The 15451-nt window shown below is 36.0% G+C and overlaps 1 protein-coding gene across 1 annotated transcript in view; it reads right to left on the reverse strand.

The window, feature by feature from the left end:
* FBXL5 (F-box and leucine rich repeat protein 5) overlaps positions 1-15451 on the reverse strand; it is a 44953-nt gene that overhangs the window by 25445 nt on the left and 4057 nt on the right. The window contains exons 2-6 of the mRNA XM_036096531.2: positions 9813-10028; positions 7030-7125; positions 5314-5500; positions 2424-2606; positions 44-169 (exon numbers count right to left, since the gene is read on the reverse strand). Coding sequence (XP_035952424.1) covers positions 44-169; positions 2424-2606; positions 5314-5500; positions 7030-7125; positions 9813-10028 — 808 coding nt within the window. The remainder of the gene's footprint in view (positions 1-43; positions 170-2423; positions 2607-5313; positions 5501-7029; positions 7126-9812; positions 10029-15451) is intronic.

Below are 15451 nucleotides of genomic sequence, written 5' to 3' on the forward strand. Positions count from 1 at the left end.
ACTAAAGAACCATGTACTAATTTTAATTCCAAACACAGCTTACCAGATTCATCTATATCAGCATCTTCATCCCACTCCTGAAAAGCACGACTTTCATCTTTTCTGTTTTTCACCCATTCCTCATCAGGTTCAGTATCAAGTTCAGTTGCTGGACCACTATACCAGTCACCTACTCAACAAATAAATAAAGAGGAACAAAATAAGATTAGACTGGCTACCATTACCAAAAAAAAAAAAAAAAAAAAATTACCTCTTTACAATAAAAATCTCTGCACACAGAAAATACTTGAGCTCTAAGCAATGGGCCAGCAATTGTTAGAAATGTTCAATTATGGTTTAAAAATTACACTTAATATGCAAAGGAATTTCAGACATACAAAAAAGAATTATGAAAAGTAATTATCAATAGTCTTACATGCAATTTTAGAAATCATTGAAAAGAACTTAACCTTTTTCCCCTACTGTGGCTTCACACTGGCACCAGCAATACCCTCCAAATGATGATAGCTAATAAACAAAAGTAAGCAAAGACTTTCTGCTCAGTAGTGAATAGTCGGCAATTCAGCAATAGGTAGGAACATAGTCAAAGGGGAAAGATTAAGGTAAAGCTAAATCATAAATTTAAAGATCCTGGAGAATATACTGCAATTAAATTACACAATTGTGAAGTGAGAGACAATGCTGAATTAATTTATTGAACTCTTAGTATTACATCTAAATTACAATTTCTCAATCTTAACAGTACTGACATTCCGGGCTGGGTAATTCTTTGCTGTGGGGAGCTGTACTGTGCACTGAAGTAAAGTGTTTAGCAGCAACCCTGGCCTCTACTCACTGGAGGCTTGTAAAATCCCCCAAAATGGAACAAACAAAAATGTCTTCACAGACATTTCAAAATGTTCCCTGGATGGTGGTAAAATAAATTCTGACTGAGAGTCACCAGAAACAAGCACATAGGGGCGCCTGGGTGGCTCAGACGGTTAAGCGTCTGCCTTCGGCTCAGGTCATGGTCCCAGGGTCCTGGGATCGAGTCCCGCATCGGGCTCCCTGCTCAGCGGGAAGCCTGCTTCTCCCTCTGCCTCTGCCTCTCTCTCTCTCTGACTCTCATGAATAAATAAAACATTTAAAAAAATTTTAAAAAATTTTAAAAAAAAGGAAACAAACACCATAAATAAATTTAAAAAAAAAGATTTTTATTAAAACTTTTTGTTTAAACATATAAAAAACAAAAAAGAGAAGCACAGTTAAGATCTGGTTAAGGATGGCCGACCTCGTGGCGCAACGGTAGCGCGTCTGACTCCAAGATCTGGTTAAGGTCACAGAAGTCTTGTACAGCATTTTTACATTTGATCTTTACATCAAATAGTACCTAATTATGTATTAATCCCTATTAATTAGTTACTAATAATTAAAAATATAGCTAAACAAAAAAGTATTAAATATATCCATATTTGCCTTCTCAATGTTTCATTTTACTAAATAGGAAAATTTATTCTACATAAAGTAATAATTCTAATCATTTAATAAGTCTACCCAATACTTCAAATAGCTTTGCTCAAAAAATAAATATCTAACAACAGCTATTTTAAGGGTGCTATATATTAACATAAAAATTAATTTTTTAAATTCAATTTATAATTTAATTATGTGAGAAATATGTATCTCCATGTCTAAGTGACAAATTATAGAAAACAAAAACATTTAAATGTGAAGTTAAAACAGTCACTTAGAAGAAACTTTTAATTCAGTTTCATATAGAAAAACATATGCCATATTACTTGGTTTTACTCCATGACTGCACTATATGCTCATGAAAAGGAAATTTTCTTAGTTTACATGTAAAAGTAACTTACCACAATGAAATAAATATGAAATTGTGATTTAGAATGAGGCATTACCAATCACAAAAAAAATGCTAAAGACAAAACAGGTTCAGTTATTTTGAGCCACTACCAAGGCAGCCATAATGGTGCCCCATCTTTAAATTTTATAGAATTTATTCTATATTTTTAAATAATCTAATTATTTAAAGCTGTTCTGACAACCTATTAATTTCATTTTAACTCCAAATATAGGCAAAAGTAGAAGTAGCATTTAATAAGTAGCATAATGAATACCCATGACCTCATCACTTATCTTCAACAATTATCAACATTTTGCCAATTATTTTGCATTCCCTTCCCTATTTTTTTCTTAATTATCTTAAAAGAAATTGCGCACATCACATAAATCACCCACGAATACTTCAGCATTGCTAGTTTTTCAAAAGTGTTTACAAAAAACACATCATCTGTGAAATCTACTTTTTGGTTGACCTCTCAGAATTTCCCTCCCTGACCCTGCTTATTAATGTCTACAAGTAATCATTTTAAAAAATAGATTGAAGTAATTTTTAAAACAAACTAAAAGTCTCATTTACCTACCTCTAGCCCAATGAACAGGGTAAAGATGTTTCCAAAGCGATCCAGTTTTTGCGAGCTGAGACCATTTAGTGCTTACTTGACTGCATCGACACAATTCTTGAGGATTAAGATAACTGAAAATTGACAGCATTACCTCAGGAGGAAGATGGGTTATACCTGTGGATTGTTCTGACACTTCCGCTTCTGAAATAAAAAAAAAAAGAAAAACTTTAACATTAAAGGCTGTAAGAACAAATGCAGTAAGAAATTACAATCACATTTCTATAAATAAAATCCAGTGCCTAAAGTCCACTCCTTCCTGCTTTCAAGATGTGAAAAGGAAAGAACATGGATTAGTGGTAACATGGGGATGTTCAACTTGTTAAGAACCCGTAGGGTTAAACTATCATGGCCCAAATCATACTTCATCAGTGGGAGCTACAATAATGAACACAGAATTGACTTCCTCTTACAAAGGCGTCACAGAAAAAACAATACTCACTTTGTAGCATAAGAAGCATCATTTGAAAAAGGAACCCAGCAGGTTATACAGCTTCAAGTGTAGAGTCGGCCAGATTATGACATCTCCAAGGCATTTTTAATGACACACACAAATCTCACAACACGTTCCATTCATGTATTAGGACTCCTGTCAATATTTTCCTTGTGCTCCCTCTCTGATTTTCACATTTGGTATAAGAGGTCTGTGAAATCTAACTTCTGTAACCACAGGTGGCCAAACCTACTACTATTTGTGAGCCAGTTGAGACCATGTAAACATTTCTAATGTTGGTGTACATTTATCAGCAATCTTTTGTCAGCAACTGTTTTAAAAAACAGTCATTGAGGGGCGCCTGGGTGGCTCAGTCATTAAGCGTCTGCCTTCGGCTCAGGTCATGATCCTGGGGTCCTAGGACTGAGCCCTGCATCAGGCTCCCTGCTCAGCGGAAGCCTGCTTCTCCCTCTCCCATTCCCCTTGCTTGTGTTCCCTCTCTTACTGTGTCTCTCTGTCAAATAAATAAAATCTTAAAAAAAAAAAAAAAAAACCAGTCATTAAATGTCCAATTTCCTATAATGAATTACTTCATTAGGAATTTTCAAAAAAATGCAAATGAAGTGCTACAATACAGACTACAAACTACAAGATATTCATCAATAAGGACTGCAAAGAATTTGAGGTACACTGTATATCTGATTTGCCCTCACAAAGCAACTTAAATACAGAAATGCTATGATCAAATTACTTTAACCTAACCCTTTTCAAATGGCAAATATTTAATCATAATACAGCTATAATTTGCTTTGAAGGAGTGGGAAAACTAAATGTAGTAAGTGTGATGCTTTTAAATCCCATGTTATAATTACAATTAAACTAGACACAACAGGTCTTGGCTTGGTGTCTAAGGCACAAGCTGCATTTCAGAGTGAGCACACAAGCTTTATGGGTTTAATTATAGGTTCACCTATAAAAACATTTTTGTTTCAACATGCATCTCACCTACTTTGTTAAATGAAGAGAAAAGGACCAATTTCAAAGAATTTTAAGCTGTTTTAAGAGGAATGTCACTGATACTGCCCATCTAGAAGCAGAAAAGAAATTTTTACTAGCCTGAGGATGCCAATTTTCTTTAATGATGTTTTAAAAGGCAAAGCTATCAAAGATCAATAATAAATATGAGGAAGTAGTCTATGAAGAAAAAAGGCAAGCATACTTTTATTTGCATTTCTCATTTGTTTTCTCAAAGTAACTGTACATAGAAAAACAATGCCTCTCATACTTGCTCCCGTGTATTACTGGATATAAGCTAAGAGAATGACACATGGAAAAGGATGGAAATAAAGCTATAAGCATAACTGATTTTAAAGACTGATGGAAAAAACAAGGAAAGATAAAATCAGTCACTATGGTCAATGGAGCTCAGAAAGCTGGATGATGGGAGGGGAAAAAAAAGGAAAGCTGGATGATACTGCAAAAGTGCTCTGTGTATGATAGCGTTCAATAATTCTAATTGACCAAAATAATAATAATTATTATTATTACTACATAAGTTCCTTTAAGAAACACTATACTGCACGTGGCCCAACACTACATTGCATATGGGATGTTAAATTATCATAAATCACACCAAATTTTTAGAAACCACTGTCTTCGGGGCGCCTGGGTGGCTCAGTTGCTTAAGCGTCAGCCTTCAGCTCAGGGGCCTGGGATTGAGCCCCACATCAGGCTTCCTGATCAGCGGGGAGTCTGCTTCTCTCTCTCTCTCTTCCCCCCCCCCCCCGCACCGTGTCCCTCCCCATCGCTTGTTCTCTCTCAAATAAATAAAATCTTTAAAAAAAAAAAAAAAAGAAATTACTGTCTTCAATTAAATGTACACTTGAAAATAAATGGCTTAGGGGCGCCTGGGTGGCTCAGTCGTTAAGCGTGTGCCTTCGGCTCAGGTCATGATCCCAGGGTCCTGGGATCGAGCCCCGCATCGGGCTCCCTGCTCTGCGGGAAGCCTGCTTCTCCCTCTTCCACTCCCCCAGCTTGTGTTCCCTCTCTGGCTGTCGCTCTGTCAAATAAATTAAAAAAAAAAGAAAAAGAAAAAAGAAAATAAATGGCGGGGTGCCTGGGTGGCTCAGTCGTTAAGCGTCTCCTTCGGCTCGGGTCATGATCCCAGGGTCCTGGGATCGAGCCCCGCATCGGGCTCCCTGCTCGGCGGGAAGCCTGCTTCTCCCTCTCCCACTCCCCCTGCTTGTGTTCCTTCTCTCGCTGTGTCTCTCTGTCAAATAAATAAATAAATAAATCTTAAAAAAAAAAAAAAAAAGAAATGGCTTAAATTAGTCTTCAAACAAAATCTAAAGTTCTTATCAACAAGATGCAAATGGCTTCAGAACTTAATCACTCACTATCTAAACATATGAATCTCACCTTTATCTGACTTTTCATCCACACAATATTTAAAAAACTTCTGTCGCTCCTCAGCTTGATTCCACAGGCTAAGACCTCTAAGGAGTTCCGCGGTGTCCTTCTGAGAGCAGTGTTGTGCAATCACTTTCTTCTTAATATCCTTAAGCTCTTCATAGGTAAAATATTCCATTAACATTGGCTGAAAAACCTAAATGAAACATTCATAAGGAAAGATGCTTAACTAGTTTTGTTTACCCTACACCTTTTAATTAATGGCTCAATTGTAGTATTATGACCCCGTATTTCCAAGAGAGAAAAATTTTGGTTGTTGCCACCAAGTCAGCTTATCCAAAAAAGTGTAGAGAAAAATATCACCAAAAAGACCCTTCTTTCTATGGCTTCTCTGGCTAATAAATCCCAAGTAACTAAAAAGCATCAGAAGCAGAAGGTTTTCCTGTGCAAAGCTGTCAAACACTCTTAAGCAGTCTCATATGGTTAGACATTTACGTCAGTTAACTGCCTTTTGCTACTCCAGCAACTGAACTCTACCTCAGTAGGACCTCTAAATCATATAAGAAAGGTAGAAAGGTACCCAGTGTACTAAGAACCCTAAAACTCAGAGCTCTACTGAGACCTTGAACTATCTACATTTCTTCTTTGAAACAGATGCTTAGTCCCAACCTCCAATTTATAGAATTAGAATCTTTAAGAAATGAAGCCACAGTTTTTTTTTTTTTTGGTTCCACAGATAATTTTGATGTGCATCACAGGTTAAGAAACACTACTCGAGTAACTCAGTGGCTTCAATGCTGGTTTCATATTACAATGACTTGGGGACCTTTAAAATATATCTAGGCCAGTATCTCTGATTTAATCAGTTTGGAAAGAGCTGAAATGTGGGGTTTGGTTTTGTTTTTTTAAATACAGATCTGATTATAAGGTGAAGCCATAGGTGATAATCATCATAGTAACTGATTAACAACTAAACAAGAATCCAGTTCCTCATAAAATAATTCTTCTATTCCTTACCCTAATCCTAATATTCACCCCACTTTTAGAGAAAGAAGAGAATGGGAAAATCTTTTGCTCATCCACTCAGTGATATCCTAATACATGTGTACTAGGAATAAAATTGGTAAGTTTAACACTACCATTTGATTATCAAAAAAAAAAAGAACACTAAAAATTCTTTAAGCTTAGCATGAAAACACACAAAACGTTAAAAAGTTTCAAGAGGGGCGCCTGGGTGGCTCAGCTGGTTAAGTGACTGCCTTCGGCTCAGGTCATGATCCTGGAATCCCGGGATCGAGTCCCACATCAGGCTCCCTGCTTCTCCCTCTGACTCTCTCATTCTCTCTCTCTCTCAAATAAATAAAATCTTTAAAAAAAAAAAAGATTAAAAATTAAAATAAATAAATAAATAAATAAATAAAAAGTTTCAAGAATCCTCTAAAGGTTCTAAGAAGACATTAAGGTAACATAAAAAGCTATTAACATTCAATACAGTGCCATCTACATAATAATAAGATAAATATTCGTTGAGCAAATGAATTAAATCATTGATTCAGTGACAACCTCTCTGAGGTAACAAAATTTATGTTTTCTTGGGGTTTTCTTCCTTTCCTAAAATGAACCAGAGGCTTATCTTCCTATGCATTATTTTGAAGAATGAAAGGCAAAACAACATCTTAAAAATTTTATAAATCAAAATCACAAGGGAGAAAAAATTATGCTTACCTCCTCTTCCTCTTTCATGTGAGGAAGAAAATCTCTTGTAAAAGCCTCCAATCTCTCTTTTAGCTGTTTTGCATAATTTAACTGCTCACATTCATTCTAGAAACGTAAAAAAAAATTATATCCTATAAGTTTTGCTTCCTTATTTATATTATACTGATCATAGGAAGTAAGTTTAAAATACAACATAAATAAATAAAATCTTAAAAAAAAAAAAAAAAAGAGTATTTAGGGGCGCCTGGGTGGCTCAGTTGGTTAAGTGACTGCCTTCGGCTCAGGTCATGATCCTGGAGTCCCGGGATCGAGTCCCGCATCGGGCTCCCTGCTCGGCAGGGAGCCTGCTTCTCCCTCTGACCCTCCCCCCTCTCATGTGCTCTCTCTCTCATTCTCTCTGTCTCAAATAAATAAATAAAATCTTAAAAAAAAAAAAAATAAAAAATACAACATAAAACCTCAGGAAAAAAATAGACTGACAAACAGCAAAGTGGTCTCTGTATTTTTTGAAGCATAAAAGATGTCCTTAAAATATCTTGCAAAGGAACCTTGATTTCTTTCAGTAATGTGATCTCATACTTCAAAATGTCATAAAAAGTCTAAAAATAGCAAGTATTTGCTCAAAACTTCTATTGATTTCTAATGTATACATTTATATAATCTCTCTGTTTCAGTTTTCTTAATCTATGTCTGAGCAGTCCTCAAGAGCCTAGTGGACTCGATCACCAGAGTCCCTTCATACTCATCCAGTGTACCCTCCACTACACAATCCACAACGTCTGTTACGTTACGCTGACAGAAGACCATGTCTACTTCAAAAGGCCAGGTATCAACATACTTCCAAAGATAAGGGGCTCATGACATCCTGAAGTAAATCAGTCTAATTCTGGACCATAGCTAAAAGGTTTTCTCACATGAACTAAGATGCCATCTCCTCCCTGTAACAGCTATCACTTCTACATCAGCCCTCTCAACTTAAAACGTGGAATTTTACAAAATAATGACACTTTTAAAATATAGGAATATTTTATCCCTGCTGAGTCTTCTGTAGTCTCCTCCTTTTTGTACTAATTTATTCAACTCTTCTCAATATTCCATCCAATGTCCTATTCTCTGAAGATTTTACACATTTTCCCTAAGCATCCCAAGTGGCTTCCATTTCCACTTCACATGCTAAGAATGATCAAATTTGCTTTTCCAAATCAAATTACTCTTCTGACCCTGAAGCCCATCTACACCTCCTCCTATTAATAAATGCCCACCTGGACTGCACAAGCAGTTCAAACTCAACATGTCCAAAATGGATCTTTTTATTCCCCAAGCCTTTTCTATATTCCCTAGAAATTTAGGCTCAATTCTCATTCTTATTTCCTTTCTCTTTCTGTTTTCCTTTTTCCTTTATATGCACACCCTACATGCTATCAATTTTATGTCCTATATAATTCTCAAGTCTGTCCCCTTCCCTCTATCTCCACTGGCTACTACTTTAGTTCAGATCTTAATCATTTTATTGAATAGGAACACATGAACATGATATAAAACTGAAAGAGTACAAAGAAGTATTCAATAAAAAGTAAATCTCCCTTCCATCACTACCCAGTACCCTACCCTCACCCAACTGCCCACTTCTCCACCAAGTAGTTACTGTGTCTTCTTCCAGACACTATTTCAGTATTTTTGAGAACAGTCTTCCTGCTTCAGTCTTTTCTTTCCCTTCAGCCCATCCTCCTCCTTGCTGTAAGTCTTTCTAGAACACAAATCCGTAAGTGAAAGGTGTGTGGTGGTTTGACACAGTTGCAACTTACGTCCGTGTCTCACCAAGCCAGAAGGGAGACTGTAAAGGAAGATCAAATTTCAAATTTCTAACAATATGTAAATATAATTAAAAGGAAAATCTTTCCATATCATTATCCTAAACTACACTCAAATATGGCTAATTTTATGTTATACAATTAAAAATTGTCCTGTTTAACGATCCCTGCACCCTAAAATATGGAAAAAGGAAAGATAGTAAACATTACAGCTAACATTCAATTTTTAAATAAACAGAATTTATAAAATAAAAGTATTCACTCAATCTCACCTTTAGTCACTTTAGTCACCAATAATTGCATTTATTATAGCTTTCTTTCAGGAGTTGAGTAAATATTACCAGAAAGTAAAAATTTTATGGTAATTAAAATTTCAACTTACAAAAACAACTTTAATTTGGGGAGGAGCATTCACTATAAAATTTTATATACGGTAATGAAAAAGTAACTCACAAAGATTCTCATCAACCTGAGACAGGCTCCTCTGAGCACTCTTCTCAACTAGGCCTCAACCGTGAGCTCTGTCCTTGGCCCACCTAGTCCAGTTTTAGCTAAAGTCATTCTGAGTCAGTTTAGCAAAAATCCCTCTACCCTTGGCATCTGATCATCCTCAGTATCTATCCACTCTCAATATCTTATCACCCTGGTCTGCCTTCAGCAAAAACCCTCTTGAGTCAGTCTAGCAAGATTCTCCCTAGCCTTGATGTTTCCTCTTAGTAATTTTCCTGACCCCCACTCTGCTCCTTGGCTATAAATCCTCAGCTATCCTTGATATATTCAAAGTTGAGAGTCCGATCTCTCACCCCTACTGCAAAACCTCAATGTAGTAATCCCCCAAATAAAGTCTTCTTTACTGCCTTTAACAAGTATCAGAATATTTTTTCTATAACATAACATCATTTACTATAAAATGCTAACACTTTTTGCTGACATACCAGCAAATGACACAAATTGTGATAAATACCCATTTTTGTAACTCACCTTAACATTCTTCAGTCCCTTTTCAAAGAGGCTAAGCATCTCAGAGAGTTTATTGTCAGAATGTACATTATAAATGGTCTGGCTGCGTTGTTGAAGCAAACCAATAATGTATTCGTTTTCGATTTGCTCATGCATTTTGAACTCCTTAAAAGTAGCATACAGAGACTGCAGAAGAGCACGGAAATCATTGTTGTTGGAAAAGTTTGTTTTAGAAAGCTGAAAAAAATTTAAAAAGAAAGGCATAATAAATATATGTAAATATGCACCAATAAAAAATATTCAAATGCATTCCTATTTAGTTTTGTACATAGCAGAATACCTCCCTTACACTTGGTTCAAGTACAAATATGGGAAATTCATAAATTAACAAATTATAATGGTATAATAAAAAGTACACTAGGTCAGAAAGATACTGGTTTGCATTCTGAAGGGCTTGATGATACAGTTAAATGATGCATGCACCAACACATCACATAATTTCTTTAAATAAAAGGGATTAGACCGACTCCCTCCAAACCTAAAATTCTGTTACTCTATATACATACTAAAAATACAGATACTCTATAAAGTTGTATGAAATTTTAAAATAGTTGTGTTAGGATAACGTTGTAGGTGTTTTTATCTTTGTTCAAATGTTCTTTATGCTATTATACTACTTTTACAATGTAAAAATTAAAAAATACTCCATTAGGGGCGCCTGGGTGGCTCAGTCTGTTAAGCATTTGCCTTCAGCTCAGGTCATCATCCCAGGGTCCTGGGATCGCATCGGGCTCCCTGCTCGGCGGGAAGCCTACTTCTCCCTCTCCCACTCCCCGGGCTTTTGTTCCCTCTCTCGCTGTTGTCTCTCTCTGTCAAATAAATAAAATCTTAAAAAAAAAAAATACTCTATTATAGTTTGTTTAAACTTTAATATCAAGATGAGTCTGATCTGTTCCAGAAATAATTATAAAATATTGAGTTATTAGAAGAATATTACTAGATGATTTCAGGGGGACTGGTTTTGGGGTTTTTTCCTTAAGAAAAATGGGATAAACAGCAGCTTATTTAAGAACTCATGTACTTTTCTGAGGTAGAGGCACTGTAATAGTACAACATGGAAACCTAGTACATCAGCACATGAGAAAGTGAAAGGACTTGAAGGAAAGCTACAAATCAATGAATACAAAGAAATATATATACGGTCATTTTCTTTAATTCTATTCAACCAAAGAAAATGACTATTCAGATGTAATTTTAATTTTTTACATTTAATGGCAATTAAATTCTCATGTTTAAATGCATATATCTTATCAAGAAACTTGATTCAAATCAAAGCTCAAAATAATATTCAAATCCTCCATTACCTCCATTGCCATATTAAATCTACTTTCTATTATATCAACTCAAGTTTCAAAATTCATTTCAAGAGGGAAAATCTGATTAAAAACACAGACCGTAAATGGAGGGGAAGAAGCTACTAACACCACACTTCTAGACTTGGTTTGTCAAGTCTGATCCAGTATTCCTTAAAATGGAGTAGATTCTAAGCTGTCTTAATTGTCTGTTCTCAGCAGGAGTAGCAGGCTTAGGACAAAGCATCAGAAAAGATGGTGGACTCCTAAAGCAGAACTATTCCACTATACAGAGCAGAATTAACTAAGTATCTTATGGAAAACACACTATGGATTAGGTATTAAGAGTCATTTACAGGAATCGGGACCAGAGTCTCTAGGATCAAATCCCAGTTCTATCATTTACTTAGCTGTGTAACCCTGGGTAAGTTACTTTTCTCCTCCAATGCCTTAGTTTTTCTTCTTGGTGCTAAATGAGAATAACAACAACATCTGTGCTTTATTTACATGGTTGCTGTGAAATTAAAATGAATTGGTGCTTAATAAATATTAGCTCTCACCATTTTGAAAATTAATCATTCGTTTTTATAAATTCATGCATTGTTTATTCAAATATTTAATGAGCAGCTATTATGAGCTGGGCTGCTTCTGGTACTCGGGATAGATACATCAGTGAGCAAAACAAAGTCGCTGCCTTTATGGAGCTTACACTCTAGTGAAGGGAAGTAACACAAGAAACAGCAGCCAGGGTAAGTAAGTAAATTATTGAGAACAGGGGTTGGCAACTTTTTCTGTAAAGGGCCTGATAGCAAATATTTTAAGTTCTACAGGGCATACTGTCTGGAGCAACTATTTAATTTAGCTGCTGTAGCATAAAAGCAGTCTATGAATGAGTATGACTATGTTCCAATAAAACCTTATTTATGGGGCGCCTGGGTGGCTCAGTTGGTTAAGCAACTGCCTTCGGCTCAGGTCATGATCCTGGAGTCACAGGATCGAGTCCCGCATCGGGCTCCCTGCTCGGCAGGGAGTCTGCTTCTCCCTCTGACCCTCCCCCCTCTCATGCTCTCTCTCATTCTCTCTCTCAAATAAATAAATAAAATCTTAAAAAAAAAAAAAAAAAACCTTATTTATGGACAAAGAAATGTGAATTTCATATAATTTTCACATATCATAAAATATTATTCTTTTGATTTTCTCCAACTATTTAAAAATGTAAAAATCATTCTTAGCTCCTGAGCCAGACAAAAACAACAGGCAGAACAGATCTGGTTAAACCAATGTTGTAGATTTTATCCTAAGAAATGCTACACAAGACCACAATAAAATTTACTAGTGGCTCATCTCAGCAAATACTATTATGGGTCATTTTATTTATATTAAATAAAATTAAATTTTATTTAATTAAATTTTTAATTAAAAATAAGTCTTAGTAGAAAGAAGAGATAAATCTAAAGAAAACATGGTATCAGCTATACAATTTTTAAAAAAACAAAAACCAAAGCATGGCAAAAAAATAAATAATGCCCTCATATGACTTAAGGAAAATAACATTTTAAAAGACATGCAGAGGTGCCTGGGTGGCTCAGTCGTTAAGCATCTGCCTTCGGCTCAGGTCATGATCCCAGGGTCCTGGGATCGAGCCCCGCATCGGGCTCCCTGCTCTGTGGGGAGCATGCTTCTCCTTCTCCCCCTCCCTCTGCTTGTGTTCCTCTCTCTCTGTCTGTCAAAATAAATAAATAAAATCTTAAAAAAAAAAAAAAGACATGCAGGAAATTCTGCATACATTCTCACTGGATTGTTAGAAAATCTTCAGATTTAATAACAAGCTAAGATAAGGACCAGGCTCATGCTACAGATTGAGAACCCAATTAGATGTATAAAAGAACTCTACATTATTCATAGAGTCAATCCAGCTTAGTGGCTAAAAGTGCTGACTCTGGAGCCAGATTGCTTAGGTATGAATCCATCTCTGTCAGCAAGTCACTAAATTGCTCTGTACCTCAGTTTCTTCATCTGTAAAATATGGCTAATAATATTAAATACCTAATAGGGTTCTTGTAATAATTTAATAATATATCTGAAGAATACAAAATATAACCTATATTAAGCCCTACTTGGGTTTTTCTGTTATTTTCATAGTTAGCCCAAATAAAACTATCATTAGAAGTCCTTGGGGTGCCTGGGTGGCTCAGTCGGTTAAGCATCTGCCTTCAGCTCAGGTCCTGATCCCAGGTTCCTAGGATCAAGCCCTGCATCGGCCCCCTGCTCAGCAGGGAGCCTACTTTTCCCTCTGCCGCTCCCCCTGCTTGTGCTCTCTCTCTGTCAAAGAAATAAATAAAAATCTTAAAAAAAAAAAAAAAAAGTCCTTATACTGGGATACCTGGGTGGCTCAGTCGGTTAAGCATCTGCCTTCAGCTCAGGTCATGATTCCAGGGTCCTAGGATAGAGTCCGGCCTCACACTCCCTGCTCAGCGGGGAGTCTGCTTCTCCCTCTCCCTCTGCCTCTCCCTGCTGCTCAAGCTCTCTCTCTCTCTCTCTCTAATAAAAAAAAAAAAAAAGAAGTCCTTATACTACCCAAATCATTTTATCTCCACTCGAAATGAGCAACTGTTTCAACCTGGTACCTAAAAGTCAGTAAATTTAGCAGCTAAAAGATAACCAGAGCACATACAATTTAACTTTTTAAAAATTTGTTTATATGAATTTTTAAAATTGTTTACTTCTACAAAGTTATTCAAACATACAAACTTGACTGAGACAAAAATAAACCTAGACACTAATATCTCTGACCATATTGAAGTCTGTGATGCACTATGTACTATACTAAGTATTTTTAGATTAAGTAGGTATTAAAATTCCCATCTTATAGATGAAAAGATGAGGCTCGGAAAAAAATAACTTGCCCAAAACCATACAACCAGTAGACAACAAAACACAGATCAAATCTCCAGAGCTCTAAAACTTATGTTCTTTCCACAAGATACAATATTAGTCCCAATCATAAAGCTATCCTTCCAATCCAACAGAGTAAATTGTCAGAAAGAATGCTTGCTCTCAAGCGACAGTTCTCACCAAGGGTCAGTTCTGTGCCTCCCCCCCAGGAACTAATGGGCAAGGACATTTTTGGTTGTTACCACTGCAGAAGTGCTACTGACATCTAGTGGGTAAAAGCCAGGATCCAGCTAAACATCCTACATTGCACAGGACAGCAGCCACAGAAAAAATCATCTAGCCCAAAATGTCAATAGGGCTGTGGTTGAGAAAGGCTACTCTAAAGAAGTGTTTTTCAAACACATTTAACCATGACCTTTAGTCTGAAATACAGTGCAACCCAGACACACACATATCACAGTTACTTCAAACAAATTTCAGGAAACAATATTTCCCTGTCTACCCTGTGATGTACTCTAATATTTACTCTTCCATTTCATTTTTTAAACCCTGTTTCTGACCCACAAAATTGATTTCATGACCCACTAAAGGATTATAGGACACACTATGAAAAACACTCTGCTACAGGATATAAAAGTTCCTAAATGACCTATAAACTTGTATACTCTGATGGTTGGCAAACTCAAAAATGAACCTATATAGAACAGGACACACATAACAAATAGTAACAACCAGTGACATGGTATCTCCTGTATTTTAAAAAGATTTATAACTAACTTTCTGTCTCAGACACTCTACAACCTAAAATCTTACAGCCTGGCTTCAAACTGACTCAAAAAATTGCGCGACTTAAAGACTAGATTAAATAGATTAAATAGATATGAAAAATAGTACAACAAAAACCCAAACACTATTACCCCAAATAAATTTTACTTTTTATCTACTCAGCCAAACAATGCTTTGATTCAATCAAGGAAGGTTTATACTCAATAAAGAAACCTCAATTAACTGTCTGGTCAAACTAACTATACAGATAGAAAAAAACTATGGCCCAAAGGTGAAATGTTCTGAATAAAATCATGTAACAAGGAATAAGCAGCAGAACCAGTAAGGTAATACAAAAAAACATGGGCTTCAGAAGTGGGGGGGGATCCTATAATTAAAATTCAGGCTCTCTTAATTACTAGTTGAGTTGGGTAAGTTACTTAACAAGTAAGTCTGTTTCCCCATCTTTAAATGATGGATAATACTTGTCTCATGGGGCTCTTGTGAGGATTAAAAGAAATAACGTAAGCATGTAGTAAGAACTCATTAAATTCCCTTTTCCTTCCTCTCCTAGTTTTCAATTCAGTATTCTCTCTAATAAACCAACCTTCCCAATGCCAGTCAACAAGAGTTTTTGTAAGTATGCAG

The sequence above is a fragment of the Halichoerus grypus genome, chromosome 3 (genome assembly GCF_964656455.1).
Source record: "Halichoerus grypus chromosome 3, mHalGry1.hap1.1, whole genome shotgun sequence".
Lineage (NCBI taxonomy): Eukaryota > Metazoa > Chordata > Mammalia > Carnivora > Phocidae > Halichoerus > Halichoerus grypus.